Source organism: Pelodiscus sinensis, chromosome 2 (genome assembly GCF_052426305.1).
Source record: "Pelodiscus sinensis isolate ZL-2025 chromosome 2, ASM5242630v1, whole genome shotgun sequence".
Classification (NCBI taxonomy): domain Eukaryota; kingdom Metazoa; phylum Chordata; order Testudines; family Trionychidae; genus Pelodiscus; species Pelodiscus sinensis.
Genome location: NC_143053.1, coordinates 89126524 through 89150739, shown reverse-complemented (window position 1 = coordinate 89150739; position 24216 = coordinate 89126524). Strand labels below are relative to the sequence as shown.

The window sequence follows — 24216 nt, the reverse complement described above, 5'->3', positions numbered from 1 at the left end:
GGCCTCACAATTTAGAAGGGGCCAGGGCTCTGGGCCCCTTAAATCACGGCTAGAGCCCCACAAGGTGCTGTCTAAGCAGCACTAAGGCCTGGGGTGCCCCTAGCCCTGCCCTTTCTGTATGAGGCTTGCCTGTTCCAGGGGGCCCAAAGCCAAGCCCCCTTCCCTCCCACACACATTGTTCAGGGCCTGAGGATCTGGCACTAGCCCTGCCTTTTCTGCACATACAAAGAAAACTACACACAGTAAATATTTTTAGTAGATAGTGTAATTACTTAATGCCATAGATGTATATGGCACCTTACATTACAAATAGGGCAGAGAATCAGTTTGAGGAGCTTACAGTCTGAACTGAGAGGACATTGTTAGAGCTTTGCAAATTTGCAGATGTGGATGCAGATAGCTGCAGCTCATTTTTACAGATGCAGGTCTGGTATCCATGTAGGGCTTGAGATGTTGGGGAGAGTAGGAGAACAGGGAAGAGTTGACACAGCCATTATCCTCCCCTGTAACCATCATGTTACCTTCAACTTAAACTCTAAGTATTGTCTAATGTGTAAAGATTAAATGCACGTAAGGGAGAGGTCTTGGTTAATGTATCACAGCTAATATCTGAATGTACAGTATTCCATTTTATAAACTATAAAGCTGAACACAGTTCATATCAGTAATTCTCAAGAGACGGCTACAGCATTTCTGAATTATTTCTGGTTACCTAAGCAACTATAACAGCTACATGCAGCAGGCTCAGGCTCTGTTTACAGTAAGCCTTGGCATTTCTTCATTATTGTGGGTCTTCCTATAGAATGCCGCTAGCACTAGAACGCCTGCGATCCTCTACCCCCACACAGAAGATTATAAAGCTGCAATAGTGAGTCAGCGGAGTCTGTAGGGGAGAGTACAATGCAGACAAGAGAATGTTACACAGATACAATGGAGAACAGGATATTAAATATTAATTACAACTGTGATTTCCAAAATTCTCTGTTAATGCCAGTACTGCTGCTTTAAGGAGAGACATCCTTGGCATCTGAGATAATTCAGAAACAAAGGGGAACTTTGAGGTAGGATTTAGAGATGGCATTAGACCTTTGCTTCCAATCTTACTTATTTAAAGATAAGAACATGGGTAAGATCTGTATTGACAATAGCTTTATTAGAGTTAAGGCTGAGCAGTAAAATAACCAAACCCCCTTAATTCTTTGCCATCCTTTCTTTTGACCCTTATAATGCTATATCAAAGGATTCCCTGTCTAAATCTACACCTACTGCCCTTTAATGAGAAAAAGAACACTTGGCTCAGCAGTGGTATTTTTGGCTTCACCTCCCAAAGCCAAAATGTGCTGTATAGATTAGGTCGTCCTAGTTTGTTTTAAACTCTGCCCTACTTCGGAAGCTTTTTCCTCCCACCTTTCACCTGGTCACTCTCCGCAGTGCTGGAGCCCACACTAGTGCTGGAGGGTTTTTCAGCTCAATTTTTGAGGAATTAGGCTTAAGTACCCCACATAGGAGGGAACCAGCCCAGTGAAAGGTCCCAATTACAGAACAATTGCATTAGTGCAAGATTAGAATGAAAATGTGAGATTTAAACACAAAAATATCCAGAGGAGAACTCTTTTATTCAAAGGGTGAGAAAAGATATATTGTATCCATCCACACCATATGCAGCAAGAGGGTTTCTTGAGTACCACAAATCCTGATGGAACTCTTGTGCAAGACAGAACACACACAACTCTGGCTAGTGAAAATCCCCATGAGGCTCTGCAGAACTACAGGCAGTCCCCGGGTTACGTACAAGATAGGGACTGTAGGTTTGTTCTTAAGTTGAATCTGTATGTAAGTTGGAACTGGCATCCAGATTCAGCCGCCTGGTCCCGCCGCTCGAGTCCTCCGGGGCGAGAAAATCCCCGTTCGTAACTGCGGATCCGACAAGTCGAATCCGCGTAACTCGGGGACTACCTGTACTGCAATGACCAGAAAAAGGAACAGGATGAAAGGGCAGACTGTGCAAAGGCTCATGCCTATACCTGAAGCAGTGCTGTTCATGAGAACAGAGGATCCCAGAAAAACAGTTATGACAAATCTTAAAGCAGAAACCTTGAACCAGATGATTGACATGAAGATGAGCTTCCCAACACAAGTTAAGATAAATCCCAAGTAACACTCTGCCTGATGAACAGCTGTTAAGGCAGACAAGAACAAAGTAGAGTGTGATTACCATTCAGTGGTCCCAAGGGTGGATCCATGCATTCGGAGTGATACTAGACCCCAGAAAGGACAGTGCAAGAGGCTATGCCTAGCAAAAAAGAGTGGATGCAACTGACTTCTTTGCAAAGGATTTAAAGCAGAGGGCCCTCCCTCACTTGAATAATTTTCAGACTAAGCAGGAGCAAGTCACCTTAGTCAATAGAATAGGGCATTAAGTGGCAGACATTCCCAAAGCTCTTAAGCAGCTCTCTTGGGACAACAGCAAAGAAGCAGGTAGGATTAACTTCCCTCCCACCCAATGTAGCTACAAATCAAGTTATGGTCTTCCAGGCAAAGGTGGTCAGCCAAAGCCCAGAGCAACTAGTGACCAGGAAGAACAGGGGGAGGGGGACACCTGTGGTCAGAGGACATGGAGTGGAGGAGTGGGCTGGGCCACTTGGAAGTTAGGAGAAAGCAACTCAGGAGCTACAATGGGGACAGACATGGGCCTGAGTGTGACCAAAAATATCTCTACAGAAGCATGTTTGAGGCACCCAGATTAGTGACAGGATCCACCCAAGGATTGCATTTTGTAATTTGTGTCTGAATGAGGACTGCAAGCGGCAGCACCCCTTGCTGTCCTACAGGGCTCCTAAGGAGGTAGAACAGAAGCAGTCACATATAAGGCCAGAAGGTGCTAAGTAGCAAATGCTACTGGAGTAGTTACAGTTGTGTTTTAATACCTGCATGGCGATTTCAAAGCTACCCAAAGCAACAATAAATCATGCACAATGGATCAGTAGCATTAAAGCACAATACAAGGGGCTAAAAGTTTGACAGATCTGGAGGAATGTCTAACACTGCAATAAAAACCCAAGGGCCAGCTTGCCCTTGTCATCCAAGATCAGGCTCAGAGTTATAGACTTCAGGGCACAGACTGGAGCCCCAACTGTGAGACTTGCCCACTTTCACATCCTGGATGTCTATATTACAGTTTTATAGCTCTGTGAGCCTGATTCAGCTGGCACAGGCCAGCCATTGGTATTTTATTGCAGCACAAACATATCTGGGCATTTAACATCACCCATAGCAGGCATGTGTTAGAATGTTACTACTACAACTTCCCCCAACTAGACTTTTCTGCAAATTTTCCCCCCAGGAAAGGGCACCATGTAACCCTTAGACATGAAATGACTTGCAGCTAAAATGTAGGTGATGCAAGTCATCCTTTAGACAATATACTCACAGGCCTTAGTTCTGAATAAGTGTCTGTTTCATAAAGGAAACACCTGAAGTCCATATGAAGACAAAGTAATACTTATGTCACAGACTTGATTTTTGAAAGCTTAGATTTAAGTCCTATCATTCAACCAAATTTGTTTTAAAAATGAAACCATTACTGTGTATGAAAGCATACTTGCTTTTCTTTTCAAAAAAGAAAAATGTAGCTATCAGTACAGCTTAGTGTTTCTACAACTAGTAAAATAATTGTGCCAGGTGTTTGGTGTGTTTCCTCTAAACTAGCATTGTGTTTTAAAGCTCCCAAAGCAAAACAAGTTATGAAACAGGCGTTTATTTTTTACAATTCAAAAATATTTAGAATTTTAATTCAAAATTATTTCAACCACTTATGTTCTGTTTGCAAGAGGAATCAAATCTTTGCAACAGACTTTAACCTTTATATGCACAAAAAAAATTGTCATCGGCATACCAAAAATGTATCAATGGATGAAGGCTGCAAACGAAGTTTGTGCTACTTGCAAACACTCATCTCTGTAACCACTTCAAAGAAAGGCCAGTACCTTTTTAAATATTTTGGATTTCATACTTTTTAGAAAGCAATCCAATTTGTGGTTTTCTGCAAATATTCTACTCTATAGATGTTGCAAAAAAAAAAAAAAAAAATCTAGTAATCTTGTTTTCCCAGACAATGAAGAACTATGACCAGAAATATTTTAATGAGCCTAAAAATGATTACTATTCATGTCAAGGTGGCAAAAATAGTTAAAATGTAAATAAAAGGCAAGCACAAAGAACATCTGAAAGTTCATAGAAAGCTCTGGGGCAGAGGGGGAGGAAGAGGACTAGTGAAAGCAGATTCTGTAATCTTTTTTGGTGTTCCTAAACTTTTACACCACATCTAAGTTTGCTGCAGATTCTAAATTTGATATCTGTTAGTGGTGTAAGTAACACTTAACCGTTGTGAAAGTGATTCTATCTGAAGCAACAAAAATACTCTTCATTCAAGTCCTCTCGTTAAAAGTTGCATTTAAAAGTCAAGATTTTTACGATGCTTTCCACAGAGGTATCAGCTACTGTTCCAGAAGAGGGGGGAAGTAGGAGAAAGACTAGATGGTGAATAAATATTACAAAAATAAATATATTCTATTCCCAAAGTCTAACTAAAAATCTACATTCTCACTACATCTGGATGCAACAAGCCATGACAAAAATCACATCTGTATCATGTTCAGACACTGCATGAATCAGTATCACCGTGCAAGAGCTAGCTTTTTCAGATGAGGTATTTCTTCAGGTTACTTTACAGTATGTGTCACTTACTCTTCACTATTCCACCTAGGTAGCAAAGACTAATAGGTTCAGTGCTTTTGTACCCAGCTGCCTTCACAAAAAGGTAGCAGCTGCTCTCTAAAGAGGTTCTTAATAAATACACACTTATAAAAAAAACCTATGAGCACAAAAAACCCAGATGGTATAAAGTAGAAGACCCTTACTGGTTACCGCCTTTATAAAAAGGGCACATTTTTGGCATTTTTAAAGAACTGCCAGAAAGACTGTGTTTCAGTTAGCTACATAACATGGGGTTATTTAAATAAAAAAAGGGGGTGGGGGAAATGAGAGCTCATATTAGTCTTCATTCATCAGACAAGGTGATATGGAGGCTAGAAAGAGATCTAGAAAAATAACTTCATTCCTAAAACATATACAAAAAAGACTGTGGAGTATCAGCCATAGAGAAGAGACCTAAGGAAATAAAGTTCTGTGATAAAAAGTTGTTCTGTCACAATTCCTTGGTGCTTTGCTGTTTCAGTTCTCTGCTGATGCTGCTGCCATTCCAGATTTCATGCTCTCCCGTGTGGATGATGTTAGTTCCTCAAACTCTATGTTTAGTTTGCCAATCACCCATTCCAGTGCATCTCGACCCTGTCAGAAAAAGACAATGGAATTTAGTATCAAAATGGATACAAGGCCACTTAAAAATTAAAACTTCAATATCTTTCCTTTGTCAGACTTCAAGACTACTCTAAAAATAATGCAAATGGATTATCTTAGGTGTTTTAAGTTTTCACTGAAGCTTCATTAAACAGAGTATTTGCCATTTGCATAAATTTCATCTTATGTGCAAAAAGTTAATGCCACACTGAAGTGTGTTTATGGAAAGAAAGCCTTTGTAAAATTACCTTTTAATTCAACAAATCTACTCACTGGTTACTTCAGCAAATAAAAGATATTTTTACCATTTGCTTTTTCTGTTAGCACAGTAAAGCCAACACTTCAGTTGATGCAACAGAATTGTTAGGAAAATTATGTTTGGACAAATTTTAGTTATTGAAGAGGAGTCAGGATGAACCAAGTTGGACATTCAGGTAGACTGAGCAGTAACAGTTTAAAAAAAAAAAAGACACACAAACATTCTACTCTTCAAAAGAACAAAATTTGTTCAGAAGCGACTATAAGGAGAGTATTATGAAGTTCTACATACATGTATGAGTTAATTCTCAGCATATGGTCAAAAATTTTAAAACTTCCACTAAATGTTCTGTCATCCTGCCCTGTTCTTGCCTATTCCAGGAATGCTTCAAGAATGACTCAGTACAGTATCATTCTGAGGCAAAGTGCTGTGAGTCAGTGCAATTAAACTTAAATATACACGTGCAGTTCCTTTTTTGGAAATGACCACATAGAATTGCACTGCCTGGTTTTGTGATTTCATGTAAGAAACTACTCTGACATGCTCATCTTGAAAGGCTCTCGTGAAGGACAACTTTAAAGTAATAAATTGCTAGCCTAGAGGTAGGGGAACATTTATTTCCTTAAATCAAAATGTATTGGAGTGTAGGGTTTCAAAATTCTGTTTACCCAGGGTGAGTAGAAGTTTTGCCCAGATAAATAGGTAGAGCAAAACACTGGTCTTTTTGTCTAGTGGGGAGGGGAAAGTAAGGCCACAAAGCCCCTCAAACACAGCAGCATTAGCGGGAAGAATTGATGCTATTAAATATTTCCCTTTCAACATTCTAAGAGGTGCAGGTATCACAACATGAGCATGGGGATGAGGGAATCAGCAGCATCTTGTAAAGTTAAAAGATTGGGATGAAAGAATTAAAATTTGAGTGGCAAACTAGACCCAATGAGCTGATGCTATTTAGAGGACAGTGAAAGAAAGAAAAAATTTCCCCAGGGAGAGCTAACATACATGGGATGGAAACTCAATATGCATGAATTTGTGGCAGGGATGTAGAAGTAAACAGTAAGCCTGTTACCCAGAAAACATTAACCTTACTGGCATGCTTACTGGGTAACTGGTTAACCAGAGGGTGGGCTAGCAGCACCAGAGCAGCCCCTGCCACCTGCAGCCAGTAGTTAACCAGTTAAATTGCTTAACAGATTAACTATTTTAGATGGTTTTCACATCTCTAATTTGGGGACATTGTGGCACAAGTGCTCCCCCACCTGGGCTATTAGGATTAGTCCTAAAGCATGTCTCAGAAGCTTTCAAAGTCCTTTTGGAGAGAAGTTAAAAAAAAAAAACACCACTTCACTGTAACCTCTTTCATTACTAACTCAAAATGCGTCCTCTAGAGGCTCAATGGTTTTCACAGGACATGCTGTCTTGTTCTTGTCCATTAACTCTTCGTTTTATCACACATACACCTTAATGAATCAAACAGCTAAATTAAGAGTTCTCATTTCATGCACAAATGCGTTCTGGTAAGAAGATAAATCACTACTAGTAGTGATTTAAGGGTGCAGAATATAGGATAGTATTCAAGTGAGCAGATCTCAGATGGCAGAATTCCTCACATCTAAAAACAATCTTTCAGTAAAACTCTGAGGCAGACAGCTCAGCAAGGAGCACCCGAAAACATAAAACAGCATATGCTAGATGATGGAGTAGTTCTGTCATTAGCTTTACAAACAAATTGACTAGCTGGGGCGTATTACTGATGCAGAAAAAAAAAAGAGGGTGTTACCCCTAAAAAGAGAGCATCTGTTTGCTGCAGGATATTTAAAGGGTCCCTATCCCACTGTTTACTCTTCCCTAACCATAATGTACTTGAGTGGATGTACAGGCAGTCCCCGGGTTACGTACAAGATAGGGACTGTAGGTTTGTTCTTAAGTTGAATCTGTATGTAAGTCGGAACTGGCATCCAGATTCAGCCGCTACTGAAACTGATCAGTTTCAACAGCGGCTGAATCTGGATGCCAGTTCCGACTTACATACAGATTCAACTTAAGAACCCCAGGCGTCCCCAAGTCAGCTGCTGCTGAAACTGATCAGCAGCTGATTCCAGGAAGCCTGGGGCAGAGCAACTCTGCCTCAGGCTTCCTGTAGTCAGCACTGGTCAGTTTCAGCGGCTGCTGACTTGGGGACGCCTGGGGCAGAGCAGCTGGGGTGCTGCCAGGTTGGTCCAGTAGCGCCAAGGAGCGATGCTGCGGGACCAACCGGCAGCGCCCCACCTGCTCTACCACAGGCCCCGGGCTTTGCTCCACGTCTCCCTGATCTGCTGGGGGGGGGGGGGGCACTAGCTGCGTCCCCCCCCCCCAGCAGACCAGGGAGACGCGGAGCAAAGCGGCGGAGGACCCGGGCCGGACCCGTGGCGCTTCCAGCTGACCTGGAAGCGCCGCGGGTCCGGCCCCGGGTCCTCCGCCGCTTTGCTCAGCGTCTCCCTGGTCTGCTGGCTCCCCCAGCAGACCAGGGAGACGGGGAGCAGCTTTTCTCACCCTGGAGGAGGCGGGCGGCGGGACCAGGCGTCCCGCCACTCCAGTCCTCCGGGAGGAGAAAATCCCCGTTCGTAACTTACGTCGGATCCGCGTAACTCGAGGACTGCCTCTACATTTAAATAGCCACTTGAGAACATTCAGGAAGTGTAACTTGAAAGACAGATTTGAGGTTAGAAGCATAAAAGACTGCATAAGTATAAGACGCTATTTCCATTTAACCTCATTGAGAGAGAAATGATTATTAAATAGAAAGAGACATCTTCAATCAATCACCAGGAAGAACATGCCATGTTTAGAAATAAAGGCCTTCATTGTCCAAGTGCTATATTGAGTTATTTGTTACTGTTGGCAGTTAGTGTTTGTTAGAATCTACAAACATACTAGTAGACAATTCCCATCCTCAAAAGTATTAAACAAACCTGTAATATAAAAATATTTAATTCCCAAGTTAAGACTAAGCATGGGGAAAAGAGCCTTAAATACCTAGAAATGTTAAATATCTGAATCTGCAAAAGCAGTGAGGAGTCCCGTGGCACCTTATAGACTAACTGAAGTGTAGGAGCATAAGCTTTCATGGGCAAAGACCCACTTCGTCAGATGCTTGTAGATGCAGTACATGCATCTGACGAAGTGGGTCTTTGCCCACTGAAGTGTTGGAGCATAAGCTTTCGTGGGCAAAGACCCACTTCGTCAGATGCATGTACTGCATCTACATGCATCTGACGAAGTGGGTCTTTGCCCACGAAAGCTTATGCTCCAACACTTCAGTTAGTCTATAAGGTGCCACGGGACTCCTCACTGCTTTTGTAGAAATGTTAGTGGCTTGGAAGTTAGCATTTCTAATAGTGCCACTGTCATGTTAACAGGGACATCAACTTACATAGTTTTGGTTTGGCTAGGCTAATTAGAACAGACTATTTTAGTCAGAAAAACTCTTATGTCTAAAATATAAGAATTGTATTTTTTCCTGCAGATACATAGGAGGATAATTTTGAGTAGGACTAAACCAAACTCCCCATTCCCACCCAGCCTAATTCCTCTGTCCACATACTTGCCACTTCAGTTTGTTTTGCTGGCACTATTGCTGGCAAACTTTCTCTTGCAGGGTATAGGGAAGCATGCATGTGAGTTACAACAGAGCAGATTACCACATGCAATAGAAAATAAATGCATAACAAAATAGTGAAACTGACTGAACTGTCATATTCAGAGAGATTAGAGGAACCAAAAAAACACTCCCTTCCCTCCACGTTAGGTGTTAAAATAACCCTACGTAAAACTTTTCAGATTCAAAAAAATAGCTTTTTCAGTTACTATCCACTTAGTTACACTGATGCTAATATAAAAGTAGTTAAAGGAAACATATAAATACTAAGACAGTTTAAAGTTTAATATCAAAAGTAGACCTTTACTAGCCAAAAAGTTAGCACCTTTGGGTGGGACTCAGATCTACAGAATTGCTTCTGAGGGTTGTACTTTGGATCACTGACTGTTCAGGTCTGTCTGTTTTTCCAACCCTCTTCCCCCAAACTCTCCCTCCCCCCCCCATTAGTGAGATATTTTATTCAGTTCTGGAAAAACTGCTTAAATCCATGTAACTTAGTATCAATTCACCATGCTGGCAGGGTAAATTTCAGAACAATTCTCCAGCAGAATCTAAGTTAATAAAATCAGTTGTAGATGTGAAGCTTTAAGATTAAAGACCTTTGTAGTACTCAGTAAAAAGAAAACAGAATCTGACAGAGGACTGGAGTTTTATATATATATAAAAAAATGTATTTACATAGAACACAACGTTATACAAGTCCTATAAAATATATCGGACTTAAGCAAGCACATTCAGAACCAAGCATGCACATTACATGTTAGCACTAAATTATGCTTTCAATATTAGGGTCAAATACTTAAATAATCAGGGTCAAATAAAAGATTTGCTTTTATATCTTGGATAACTGATAAGACTGGCTACTCCAGGATGGTGTTTTGGTTTTGGTTTGTTTTTTGAGAAGACAAAGCTTAATGGTTTATCCCACTCACGCATTTAGTGGAATAATAAGTCAACTTGAAAGCACACGGCCATCAAATGCTGATTTTACAAGTCATACATACACCCCAAAATAAAAGTGGTATTGGTGGGAATGAAGGGGGGGGAAAAAAAAGAGGTTACAAGATTTTATTACTGGATATTTGTAGTTTCAATACAGGAATGACACCATCAAGCTACACTATATAATGGAAGGGAAGGTATAGAGCACTGTTTGCTGTCCAGCATAAAGTATGAAAACTGTACCTACTCTTTCATTCTCAAAATTCATAGTGGAAAAAAGCAGCACTTTCTAGCATTAACAAAATGAAAAGCATTTGAAAAGTTAAAAAACCCACATACGATTCTAATGTTATAAGAATAATGCCATTCCTGCATGTAACTGTATTATAATAGAGCCACATGCAAGCTCATGTATACAAACACACACACACACACAAATATCACATCACAACAGTCCATGCACATTTGCTAGAAAGCTGAAATGCTGTACCGAGATTTTGAATGCCGGAGTTACCACTAGTTAGTACAAACTGCAGATGTAGAGATAGACTGCTAGCTTAGAGCGCTTTCAGAATTTTGAATTATCCACTCAATAGCATCCCACCCCTGGAGTAACACAGAAAAGATTAACACATGGCACAAAATTCATCATTGTAGTATTCAGGCATCAGGCTTGTAGTCAAACTTTCAGAGCAAAATTCAACATTTACTTCAGCATTTCAAGATACAGCAGGAAAACACTCTTTCCAGCAAAGCTTTGCCATGCCTAAGCAAACTTTTGAAAGCACAGAAATTTAGTATTGTGCTTCTGAGGTCACCACCCTCTTCAAAATATGTCTGCTTGTTAGTAATGAAAGGGCTGGAAACAGCACATACAAATTCCTGTCACATTCAACATCTCTGAAGGAACTCAGCTATCCTAGAAATGACAAAAAGGTGCTGTTCCATCATATGACACTTGGCTAAGTGCATGTTTAAGTAATGTATGGGACAAACCCTTTTCTAATGTGGCTTTCTAGATAGAGAAGGTCAGGCCTAACAGTGCTGCTGGCAAACCAAAGATTTAACTGCAGTCATGAGTGTCATAGGATGGGGAGATCATAGCATGTACCCCTATTACTCTAAGTGGCACCAGAAGAAGAGGAGAGAATTGTGAAGGTCAAGTGGCAGGATCTTTATGGCCACCAATTAACAGCCAAAGTAAATACAACTAGTCACTTTTTTCCTCCCTCTCCCCCCTCTTTAATAAACTTCCCAAACCCTGAAGATCATCCATTTAAGCCCTAACTTTAGCATATTTTATTTTTGCCAGCTTTTCCCTTCACAGACCTTATAGCTATTTTCTTGGGGAAAGGCACAACAGAGATGAAGGGAACATTCAACCCTACTTGGTCAAAATGATCTAAGAGTGAAAGGGGAAGGGGAGGAAGGAATCTGAATGTTCATCAGTCCAATAGTGGACATCAAGTGACTGAAGCAATATCACTTCCTGGGCTAATCAAGGCATCCCCAATGCCCTCCCAGTGAGTAAGACTGGATCTGAACTGCCACTACCCCACCAGGCCAGCTTTCACCTTCACGTGGGCACTGCATCTCATTCACCTTCCCATCTGTCTCACTGCTCCCTCCTTCTCTTTTTGCCCTTCCCATCCTTACGTCTGTCGTGTGCTTCTCTCACATCATACTCATTTTGGTCTGCTCCTCTTCCTCCAGCTGGTACTAATAAAGAGGTACAGGTATGATCCTCAGTTGACTTCTAGTAGCATGAGAGCAAGACAGAGTGCCCTCAACAGTAACAAATAACTACAGCCAACCGGGAGTGTCTGAGCATGATTGATAGAGAGACGTTTTTCTATGCCTTGCAGATTAACACAAATTGGGGAATTTACTTGCAACAGGGGGCATACAAATTTGCCTAGGTTCCTTCCCATTTCACCCAGAAGACCAGAATATTTAATCTCTGTGCAGAACTGTTTGTATTAAACTAAACTGGATAGGTGAAGAGATGGCATACAACTGGCAGATAAGAATTAGAACAAATGAGATTGTGTTGAGCATAAAGAGTCTGCAATCAACATGAGCAGTACCGGAATTTGTGAATTGGTTTTCCATTCAGTCATTATAGACTTCTCTTTGCTGGTAGCCTTTTTAACTTTTGAACTGTAACCTGAAGTTTAAGAGCGGCTTAGGTAACAGTCTCCAACAAAAGGAACATTACAAACAGGTTAGCATGCATTTAAAAGTTAATTAAAAAGCATTGTCCTTTGCTTCTGGCTCCTGTAAATGTCACAAGAAGAATTTAATGGTTAAAAATTGTACACACTTTGGGTCCAAACCTGCATGGCTTGCTGCTGATTCCCCTCTCTCCCAAACAAAGTCTATGAGAATTCTATTCACACAGAACTGCGAGTTTGAGCCTTAACCATACCATTCAGTAGCAAAAGGGGCTAGGAATTATTGCAACAAAACATACCTTTCTAGCATTGGAGGATATTGTGTTAGCCATTAAACTTTCTAAGTAACTACTCAGGCTAACGCCTTTTACTGTAATAATTGCTTCTTGAGTTAGCACTGTCCTGCAATGAAAGAAAGAAAATAAAGCTTATTGTTTCAGAAATGAAGCAGTATACTCCCATAAAGATGCAGACACACCCCACCTCTCCAACTTACTTTTCTGGGTTTTCAGGATGAGGCGTGTACACCAGTCTTTCATCAACTGACACCAAATTTGTGAGAGTAATCTTAAAAACAAAAACACACAAATCCACAATGTCTTCTCCACTTTGTTGTTTCTTCTATCAACAATTCAGCAGCACCATTATTCTTCATTGTTCTTAACAGCAGAAACAGGACAATTACTGTACTTTGTCAGCTACAATACCAAGCACGTCATCTTCTCTTGCAAACCAGTTGGTTTGTCAATAAGTCTAGACTACAAAGTTAGAAAAGATACACAAATTACGAACCGCAATTTGCGTATCTTTTTCTGCTTTTCTTCTGAAAGAGTCTTCTCCAACATTTGGCCTGCCTACAATGGGCCAAATGTCAGGAAAAGAGCCTTTTTTGGAACATTCCTTCTTCTTCATAGAATGAGGTTTACAAGGATGCAAACACCCCCCCCCCCCCCCACACACACACAAAACGCATCTGCTTTTCTGATTTTTTTTTCTTGGATGCAGCAGAGCTTTTCCAAGATACCTCCTGTATCCCGGAAAAAACTCTGCAGTCTAGACGTACCCCAAGTCTCTCTATATTTTCATGTTGTCCAACATGGTTCTGGTAGCTTTGACATTTATGAATGTTGGACATAGTCTGAACTTCAGCATGTTTGCTAGGGCAAGCTTTTTAATTCAGGCTTTTGAGGAAAATAAGCAGCCTTACCAAATCACACACAAAACCAGTACTCGGGAAAGTCCCTACAGTCTACATTTACAGTACAAAAGTAAAGACTCTTCCTGAGAACATAGATTTAAAACTTGACAGGCTTTAAAGATATTGGAATACAACAGTTACCAAATCATGCAAATTCAAAGGCTGTGTCTAGACTACATGCCTCTGTCGGCAGAGGCATGTAGATTAGGGTTGTAGGCAAAGGTAAATGAAGCCGCGATTTAAATGATCGCGGCTTCATTTACATTTACATGGCTGCCACGCTGAGCCGACAAACAGCTGATCAGCTGTTTGTCGGCTCACCGCTAGTCTGGACGTTCCCCCTGTCGACATCAAAGCCCTTTGTTGGCAGCCCCGTTATTCCTCATTCCACGAGGAATAACGGGGCTGCCGACAAAGGGCTTTGATGTCGACAGGGGGAACGTCCAGATTAGCGGTGAGCCGACAAACAGCTGATCAGCTGTTTGTCGGCTCAGCGCGGCAGCCATGTAAATGTAAATGAAGCCGCGATCATTTAAATCGCGGCTTCATTTACTGTTGCTGAATAAACAAATCTACATGCCTCTGCCGACAGAGGCATGTAGTGTAGACGTACCCAAAGAGATTAAAGATCTGCAATTTAGTTCACAGATTATTTCTGCTGCTTTTTAGTGAAATAATTTATTTGGCCAGTATGTTTCATTCTCTAAGATCTGGGTTTATTTCTGCTCTCAGAAAATGGTTTCACCTGATGTAAAAGATTACACCCACACAAATATTTCAACTGCCTACTCATGCAAAGCGGCAACTGAGAAAGGAAGTATTATTTAGAAAAATGGCAACCTAGAAAAGCTTCAAACCATCCAGTTCACATAGAAAATGCAGTCTTTGTTTGACAGCCATGAGTGCAAGCTTGTGTATTTCTAAAAGCAAAGCTTTCTTTTGTGTTACAAATAAGCATGCATTCTATTCCCCTACACCCATTAGCAAAAGCTTCCCAACCTCACTTACATTGGTGGAGCAGAGTTCCATTTTCTTTTCCACTGGATCTACCACTGAATGTTCTTTAATGTATGTCAGAGTCCTACTTGTTCCCAAAATCTAAAAGGCAATATTTAAATATTCAACATAACTTCAGAACAAATTACTAGAAGCTTTGTGTGTTCCAAATTACTACTTTTACAATTTTATATTGCAGCATTACATCAAGACCTCAATAAGCTCAGTGTTAGACAATCAAAGTCACACAGTCCCGGCCAGGAAGATACTAATTTGATTACCATTTCAGGAAACATTGCAATGCGTTCATGACAAGAGATGGGCTGCTGTGTTTTTACATCTTTCCTATAACTCTGAGTTTATAGGAAACACCTTTCCAGAAGTGAGACCCCATAAGATCAAAGTGTTTAAATGTATTACATAGTCAGTTACTCATTCAAACTCATAAAAACATACCGCTTTTACAATATTTGGTAGTCCCCACTCTGTGCTGAGAAGTCTGTGACTATGTAATCTTCCCTGGTTATCGAGGCTTCTGTCTAGCACATCTACTCCTACCACGCAAGGATTCATGGGATTAGGGTATTTTCTCATAGCAGCTTTGATAACTGTATCCCATGGGTGTCTAAGAAAAGAAGAGACAGTATCTATAACTATTTATGCATGCTATTAAAACCATTAATCTTAATTCAAACAAGTAGTGAATACTTATCTGGGATACTGGGTGAAGTATAGGTCACCTCACCTCAAAGAAAGAAACTGCTGAATTAAAGGGGGCCCCAGAATGTCACTTAAAATATAGTTGGGGCACAGAACTTCTACATGGAAAGATTACAAAGATCGATTCCCTTCTAGGTAAACAAATAAGGGGAGACAAAATAAAAATACATAAAATTAGGACAGTACAAAGAAGCTAGGAAAACCAGAAGCGCTTGGTCTGTCTTAAAAAAGATGACATTTAATGAAGTAAAAGATGGCAAAATTCAAAACAAATAGGAAACACTTTTCCATACAACATTTAAACAAACACTAGAACTCCCTACCAAAGTAGACAGAGGCTAAAAGAAATACTTGGGTAATGCTAATAAATTTTGGAAGCACTGTCTGGGTCTGGGAACATGGCATTGAGATTGACTGGCAGTGCCTCTGCGATCGACTGGTTGGTGACCACTGTTCCAGGGGTATAGAGATTAGTACTACCTTACCTTCAGCCCTTGCTATTCACACATGAAGAAGGCCTGCTACAACATTAGCTAAGTTACAGTGTCAGGAATACATTTCCCCTTCCCTTGCAGCATCCTCCTAACTAAACACCATATTCCATCACATCTTTATCAAGATTTAACAGTTTTGTGCCATCTAAACTAGCATGCCAACCACTGAAAGCCAAATACAACTGAGGTACACAGACTTGCTACTCACAACAGCTGTCTGCACTAGGATTTTCTCATTCACATCCCCACAACCCTCTGGGCCTAAGATTTTGTAAGTCAGCCATTACTTCAAGGAGCAAGGATTTAGCTCAAATCCAGCTGAACCAGCATTCTCTTAGGCATTTTCTGCACTCAAGTTTTCCATAATATTTCTACAGTTCTGCAGTGGGGACAAAAAGTTAGAGAATAAAAGTCAAGTGGAGACACCACACAGAAAGTGTTGCTATGTGGAGATGTTAAAACCCTTAAAGGCATTGCAATAGTCAGTTTTATACAGCTGACAACTGGTTTTGTTTAGCATAGTCAGCGCCACAGAGGCAAACGGAGGAATGTCATGTTTTGAAGGCTTGAAAATCAGTTTCTAAGTCCCCGTTTCCAAGGTCAGTGACAAAGTATCCTTGCAGACTCTAACTTTAGAAGTTACTCCTCTCTTTGATTCCAGAACTGATTTGATTTGTTTATTAATTCAAACTTAACCTCAATAGTATTTTGTCTATTTATTCAAATCTCTCCAATAAAAGTGTTATGAAGGGCAAGATATTGAGTCATTCTGATACACAAACATTAGATCAATAATAGAAAACACAGTTTTGAATATTACACTACAGCTTAACTCACTCATGCTAGGTTTCAGAACAAACACCAGAAGCCTGAAGAATAAAATGCCATTTTGCAACATCTCCAACATGAACAGAAAATACAGAGAGGTACACTTCAGGAATGTATTTTCTTTTAAAAAAATAAAGGATTCCTTCCTCTATTCCTAGACTTTGCTCCCTACTATAAAACATGCCAAAAATTAGCTGATGCATAATCCCTGAGATACTGTGATGGAACATGAACATAAAACTAAACAAAGGTGACTAACAAGGGCAAGAAGTCCTTGAAAACTTACAAGAAGTCAAAGGCCTAACTGATGAGACCAAGTTTTATCAATCTCCAAGCTAACTAGACACTCACACACATTGCAGTAGGGATGTGAACAACCAGTTGACTATCCAATAAGCAAATGCTTATCAGGAAGTTGACACAGTAGTCAACTAGTCCCACACACCCCCCGCCCCCTCGCTAGGCAGCAGGGGGGGTGGCAGCAGGAGGGAAGAGAAGAAGGTGCTCCAAAGGAGCAGAGCTGGGGACTCTTCTGCTGGCCCTGTGCTCCACACAGCACTTTCGCTTTTGAAGTGTAGTAACCAGATGTACACTAGTTTATCTGAAGTGAAAGTCAAGGTAACTAAACTAACACAAGCCCCTATACTAAAAGTTTCATAAATATTTTTAGATGGTTGCCTATATTATTCTAGCATCATCTATGCTAGCAACTAGGGATGTGAAGGACTAGTCAACTATCTGATAAGCATTTGCTGATCAGGTAGTTGACAGGCTAATTGACTAGTCGCTCTCCCCCCCCCCCCATTGCCTCTATCAAATACACCAAACAAACAACCCCAAGAACACAGCAAGGTGGGGACTCCCCAGCTGACCCTAGGCTCTGTGTGGTGCTCCCACTTTGAAACACCGCAGGGGAGCCCAGCCTCAGGCTCCTCACAGCATTTCAAAGCTACAGCATCACATGGAGCACGGGGTCAGTGGAGGAGTCCCCAGCTGACCCCAAGCTCCACACAGCGCTTTCACCTAGGGCTGTTGCTACACTTCAAAGGCGGAGGCACCCTACCGATTAATCAAATAGTCGATTACCTGATACTTAACATTCTTACTAGCAACTGTCAAAGTCCTAGCATAGGAGGGAGTCCAATGATATTTTAAATATTCTGTGTATATCTACACTGCACTAAATACCTACAATTGGCCCATGTCAGCTGGCTCTGGTTCAGAGGTCTTGGGCTGCAGGGTTATAAAACTGCAGTGTAGACTCCTCCCCCCATGGGTCCCCAGCACCAAGGCCCTATCTCACATGCCTACACTGCATTTTTATAGCTCTGCAACCAAGCCAGTGTCAGCTGACAAGGGCTAACCATGGATTTTAACAGCAGTGTAGACATACCCTCTCCTCTGTCAATTAGGCATGTTCTGTGCCAACCTAGATGGCATGGTATTTTAAACCATATGTAATGCACCTATATTAAGGACTCCAAAGTTGCTAGCACTAGTAAATCAAGACTCGAGTTTGCAATATTGGGACATTTTTCAATCCCTCTTCAAAACCTAGCTTGTTTTTCACCACCCAGTTCTTCCACAGTTTCTTTTTCTCTTTTATTTCTCTGCTTTAGTCTAACAAAAAAAAAAAAAAAAAAAAAAAAAAAAAAAAAACCACACAAACACACACACACACACACACGCCAAACAAACAACTCCAAGAACACACGTAACTACAACTGTCATCTGTGAGTTCAGAGTCACATTCTGAATTTACTCTTACCTTCCCATCTCTTAGGCCAGGTCTTCACTACAGGGGAAGGTCAGTACACAATTCCAGCTACATAAAAAACAGCTGGAGTAGATGTACCTTAAGCAGAGCTTTGGCACCATCCTCACAAGGGGGGGGGGGGGAGGGTCATTGGAAAAAATGCTCGCATCAACTTCCCTTATTACTCATGAGGAATATCAGCATTCAGTTTAGCAGGTCTTTACTAGATCTGCTAAATCGCACACAGAAGATTGATCACCTCAGTATCCATCTTCCAGCAAGGGGAGATGTGGCCTCAGATTTATCCAAGCTAGACTATAGAGTCTTTGAGGGCAAGGACTGTATCATATTTCTGTACAGTGAGGCTATTATAACTTCACTGACTTTTTGTTTTAAAGTCAAGCTTGTATCTATCAATCTGTGAAATGCTGTTTTGAAATGTATAAGCCCACATCGCTGTGATTCCTAGCCTGTTATCTATAGGCATTTCCCAGTATGACATGCTAGTCACTGATACCCAGGCACTCCCATCCTTTAACTTTTCTACCAATGACACAAAACAAGAACTGTATGATACTAGTTTTCAAAAGTCAAACTTAACCTTTTTTGCATTTAAATGGTTCACTTTATGAAGAACAACATGAAATATAACAAAGTTAGTTATTCACTTTGAATGTTAGCCAACTTTTGAAGATATTACATGGCTTAAGATACATTATCCTTTCAAAGGGAAAGACATACACAAAGTATTACAATAACTTAGTTTTATCTAAAAAAACCCAACAAATGGTCTGATAGCACTTTATAGACTAACAAAACATGCAGATGGTATCATGAGCTTTTGTGGGCACAGCCCACTTCTTCAAATGACCGGAAAGCTCATGATACCAGCTACATGTTTTGTTAGTCTATAAAGTGCTACCAGACCATTTGTTGTTTTTTTCCTGTAACAGACTAACTCAGCTACCCCCTGAAGCTTAGTTTTAATCTGTTCATACCCAGGGCTGGCCCTACCATGGGGCAAACTGAAGCGTTACCTCAGGTGCCAGACTGGGGGGGGGGGGGGGGGGGCTACTGGGACCCAGAGTGTAGAAAATTGTGTCTGCTGCTGGTGCATATGTAGGTAGCAGAGCAGTACTATGAAAGGAGTAGAACAGGAAGAAGGCAGAATTGAGACCTTTCAAAGTTTTGGCCCAAGCGAGGGGGGATAGGGGCATCATTTGAGCTCCCCGCCTCAGGCGCCAAAATGTTGTGGGCGGTCCCTGTTCATACCTTTTAGAAGAATCAACTACATCTGACTTTGCTCTAATGTTGTGAAAGGTCATTTATGAATGCCTATGCCTTAATGACAAATAGCATAGTAGTTTCAAAACTCTGCCCTTTTGGAGTCTCACTTCCTGCGTACTGTGGTAAACAGAAGACAGATGTGGAAACCTTGCATACTGCTTTCAGCCCTGTACTGTACATAAACCAAGTAGTTATACCAGCAGAACTTCCAGGTGGCCCCTCTAATTCAAAGAGCTTCTTTGTTGGTAGTTTAAACTAAGATGAAAAAGCCACTCTCTTTTACAGACAAGGGGGTCACACTAGCATAACTAGTAAAACTTCCCCATTAGAGGATCATTTCCCCACAAATCTCCATACTGCACTGCCACCAACTGCATCCCCTTTGAATAGCAAGAGGCATTCCTCATTCAGTGTGACTTGCACACAAAAGAGTTAGAACTTTAAATATAGCAGATCCCACAAATGTGAGAGTTTCTTAGAAAGAGCTACGTAAACCATGACATTTCCTGCAACCTACACCATGAAGCGAGAGCGCTGCAGCACAGGCTAATAAGCCAAGAGAAGGGTGCCAAAATAACTGTAGGTCACAGTTTGCACTTTCCCCTCTATAGGTCTGCGTGGCGCCGCGTACACAGAACTGTCACCTGGTTGCAGCGCTGAGCCGCGGGGTGACCTCGGATGAGTCACTCCCTGCCTCAGTTTCCCCAGCGGTGAGCTAAGGGTCATGGCACTTCCTGGCCCATGGGCGACAGGCGCTGGTGGGACTATCACAGCGCCGGGGCGGCGATCACCCCGGCGTCAGGGAGCCCCGGCTCACAGAGCGAGGCCCGGGAGCCCCCGCGGGCTCACACAGGCATGTGGCTCGGTAAAGGCAGCGACGCCGCTCGGGGCCGGCCGGGCAGCGCGTTACCGGCCCGCCTGGAAGCACAGGCCCCGCGCCCGCTCACCCGAACACGTGCTCCGAGCTCCAGATCTTCATGGCTCCGCTATCGGACCAAGAGCGGGCTCCAATGGCGACCGGCGGCGCTGGCGCTGCGCTAGACTCCGGGCAAAGAAAGAACCGGCTCAGAGGGGGCGGGGCCATGACGCAGGCAGGGGGCGGAGCGCCACGAGCCGGGAACAGTCTGTACCAGGCAGGCTCCTGGCTTGCGCACTCCCAGGAGACCGCGCGGGCGGGGCCAGCAGGAATACGTCACTCCATTGCCCCGCAGGCTCCGGAAGCCAAGGGACACGCCCCCATTCCGCACGCGACATTACGGGAATGCAGTTCCACAGCGTCCTCTGGCTTCGCGCGATTCCCTTTTGTCGTCCATCAACCACGTGACGCCGCAAGGCCTCTCCCACAGGTGGTCAACGAGCGTGCGGTCCTAACCGCGCCTGCGCAGCGCTGCTCGTAGCAGCGGCCTGTGCCCGGAAGCGCGAGGCCGGCTCCCAGGCTCAGTCTGACCCTAAACCCTGTGCCAGCCTCGCGCGACACCTGCCACGCACGCCGGGCCCGGGACATCCCTCCCCGCGAGCAAGGCCCTCACAGCAATTTTCCTCATCTCCCCCTACAGCGGGGAGCCCCTGCGGTGCGCTCCTTGGGGCGGGCTCTGCGCGCCCCCGCAGCCGCCCTGCGCAACAGCAAATGCAGCCGCAGCAGAATCAAAGGGGTGGCACCAGGTGTCAGTTAATGGTTAGGGATGTAAAATCCCGTTTAAAATGTTAACTGGCTAAACTGTATGATCGGTTGGCCGGCCCGCCGCACCGGGAGAGGGGGCTGCTTCCCCTGCACTGGGCGCTGGTTCACCCTTACCCTGGCAAGCGTGCTCCTAAGGCGGCGCTTACCAGCTAACTGGTTAACTGATTACCCTCTTTACATACCTAGTAAAGGGTGCAACTGAATCAGCTATGGAGAACCTAGAGTAGTGAATGGACCACAGGTGTGGCCTTCATCTTAGTGGGCAGCAAGATTGTCAGTAACCTGAGGTGAAAGTAAGGTTGCCCACCCTGGTGCACTACTCCGGCAAGATCTGACTGCATTGAGCCTAGAGTCCACCCCAGAGCTTTCCACCTTTCCAGATTACTGTGCCCACTTCAGAAGTCTCCCAGCCCCACTCCTGTGTCTCCCACACCCAACCTTCTGCCATGAGCCGCTGGTACCCCTTGCCCTGAGCCCCCCTCCACACACAGCACCATGCCCTGAGTCTCCTGCACTCACACCTACACTCAACTTCTGCTCTGAACTGCCTTCACCCTCCTCCCTTGCCCTGCACCCTCCCCCACATCCTACCCTGACTCCAGTGCCCACACATATCCTCAGCCTACTGCCCTAAGCCATTCCACACCCCACACACTCCAATGCGAATAAAACTGCATTAATAACAGAAAATCACAGTTATTGCTTTAATTACATATATATTACATTATAGATCCTCTTCAGGTTTCAGTATTTGCTTGTTGTCAAGTGGAATACCCGAACATGTCTGGTGTGATGTGATGTAGCAGTACTGTCCTATCGCAACCCTCACTCCCATCGCAACTTGCCCCTTTTCCCAGAACACGGGTTGCAATAGGACAGTACCTATAAGACATTTAAATTACTTTCATCCCTGGTCGTAACCAAGACGGACTCCTGGGATAAGGCACTCTTGGGGTGTGTCTAGATTGGCAAGATTTTGCACAAAAGCAGCTGCTTTTGTGCAAAAACTTGCCAGCTGTCTACATTGGCCACTTGAATTTGCGCAAAAGCACTGACGTTCTAATGTAAGAATTCAGTGCTTCTTGCGCAAATACTTTGATGCTCCTGCTCAGGGATAAGCCCTCTTGCGCAAGAATAATTGTGCAAGAGGGCCAGTGTAGAAAGGCACCTTAATTTTTTGCACAAGAAAGCCCGATGGCTAAAATGGCCATCAGAGCTTTCTTGCGCAAAAGCACGTCTATCCTGGGCACGGATGCTTTTGTGCAAAAGCACTTTTTGCGCAAAAGCATCCATGCCAATATAGTGATAGAAATGTAGCCGTGTTAGTCTGGGGTAGCTGAAGCAAAATTCAGGACAATGTAGCACTTTAAAGACTAACAAGATGGTTTATTAGATGATGAGCTTTCGTGGGCCAGATTTGATCTGAGGAAGTGGGTCTGGCCCACGAAAGCTCATCATCTAATAAACCATCTTGTTAGTCTTTAAAGTGCTACATTGTCCTGCATTTTGCTTCATGCCAATATAGACACTCTTTTGCGGAAATACTTTTAATGGAAAAACTTTTCCGTTAAAAGTATTTCCGCAAAATCGTGCCAGTCTAGATGCAGCCTTGGGGTATGTCTATACTTGCACCTTCTTTCGATAGAAGGATGCAAATGAAGACATTCGAATTTGTAAATGAAGCTGGGATTTAAATAGCTCGCGCTTCATTAGCATAATCTCGTTATGGCGCTATTTTGAAATGAAATAAAACATGCTGAGTAGACGCGTTATTTCGAGAGAAAACCCTTCTCCCAAAATAACTGTTAAACCTCATTTTATGAGGAATAAGGGTTATTTCCAGAGAAGGGTTTTCTCTCAAAATAACGCATCTACACAGCGTGTTTTATTTCCAAATAGTGCTATTTCAAAATAGCACCATAATGAGATTATGCAAATGAAGCGTGAGATATTTAAATCCTGACTTCATTTGCAATTTCGAATGTCTTCATTTGCATTCTTCTATCAAAAGAGGAATGTAGTGTAGACGTACCATTAACTATACTTGTGTCCCTAGTTCCGTGGTCACCAACATGTCGATGATCGCGAGGCCTCAACTAGTTGCTCATGAGGCATCCTGTCCGCCCCGCCCTCATTTCCCTCCCACCCCTGATAAGCCCCACTACTTACCTCAAGAGAAAATGGAGGTAGTGTCGGCTTCCTGGGGATGGACAGAAGTCCCACGGCTTAGCGCCACTTCTGGCAATTCTGGAAGTGTGCTAGCTGCTCTGCCGGGTGTACTGCGGAAGGTAGCATTGGCTCCCTGCACCGCACAGGAGGGGTGAGTCGGCCCCAGGAGAGGCGTGCGCGGGGCTTTCCTGCACAGGGGGTCAGCCCCTGGGCAGGCGTGCGTGCGGGGCTTCCCTGTGCGGGGGGGGAGGGTCGGCCCCGGGGCAGGTGCACACTGGATTCCCTCTGGGGAGGGGGGGAATCCTGGGAGGAGGCAGATGCAGGCGACTCTCCGCCTCCACTGGCACCCCACTCCCCAGCCCCCACTCCCCAGCTACAGAACGTTGTCCCCACTCCCGTTCCCAGCTACAGAACTCTGTCCCTATTCCCGTCCCCACTCTCCAAACTCTGTCCCCTGCTGCAGAACCCTGCCCTCTGCCCTCCCAGCACCCTGCTCCCTCTCCCTTGCCCCCAGCCGCAGAACTCTGTCCCCACAAAATGTATAATTATAAATGCTTCCTTTTAGATTTAAATAGCATGAATAAAAAACAGACCATTTATTTCATAACTATAAACACGTGATTTTAATTTTATATATCACATTTAAAAATAAACTGTTTATCACAGTGTATAAGTAAGGGCTGAGGATAGCAAGTGATGGACAGGAGGAGACTAGAG

The 24216-nt window shown here is 43.1% G+C and overlaps 1 protein-coding gene across 2 annotated transcripts; it reads right to left on the bottom strand.

The window, feature by feature from the left end:
- Positions 1 to 1598: 1598 nt before the first annotated feature.
- PRELID3A (PRELI domain containing 3A) lies at positions 1599 to 20909 on the bottom strand. Of its 2 annotated transcripts, none has more exons than XM_014570683.3 (6): positions 20597 to 20889; positions 15021 to 15189; positions 14577 to 14666; positions 12867 to 12937; positions 12670 to 12772; positions 1599 to 5349 (listed from the first exon to the last, which is right to left on the bottom strand). In XM_014570683.3, the coding sequence occupies exons 1-6, from the start codon at positions 20731 to 20733 to the stop codon at positions 5233 to 5235; spliced, it is 687 nt and encodes a 228-aa protein (XP_014426169.2). In that variant the 5' UTR covers positions 20734 to 20889; the 3' UTR covers positions 1599 to 5232. The 2 variants fall into 2 exon arrangements, with proteins under 2 accessions (XP_014426169.2, XP_075777115.1); XM_075921000.2 differs by lacking the exon at positions 1599 to 5349 and adding an exon at positions 8893 to 10802 and having other exon boundaries at positions 20597 to 20909.
- Between the last annotated feature and the right edge of the window lie 3307 nt (positions 20910 to 24216).

Bases quoted from the DNA above. Each gene is read 5' to 3' on its own strand.
- PRELID3A (XM_014570683.3), bottom strand. From the start codon at position 20,733: ATGGCCCCGCCCCCTCTGAGCCGGTTCTTTCTTTGCCCGGAGTCTAGC. The intron at 14,667-15,020 runs GTATGTTTTTAT...ATTGCCTTTTAG, and splicing joins TACCAAATATTGTAAAAGCG to ATTTTGGGAACAAGTAGGAC. The intron at 12,773-12,866 runs GTAAGTTGGAGA...CTTTCATTGCAG, and splicing joins CATCCTGAAAACCCAGAAAA to GACAGTGCTAACTCAAGAAG.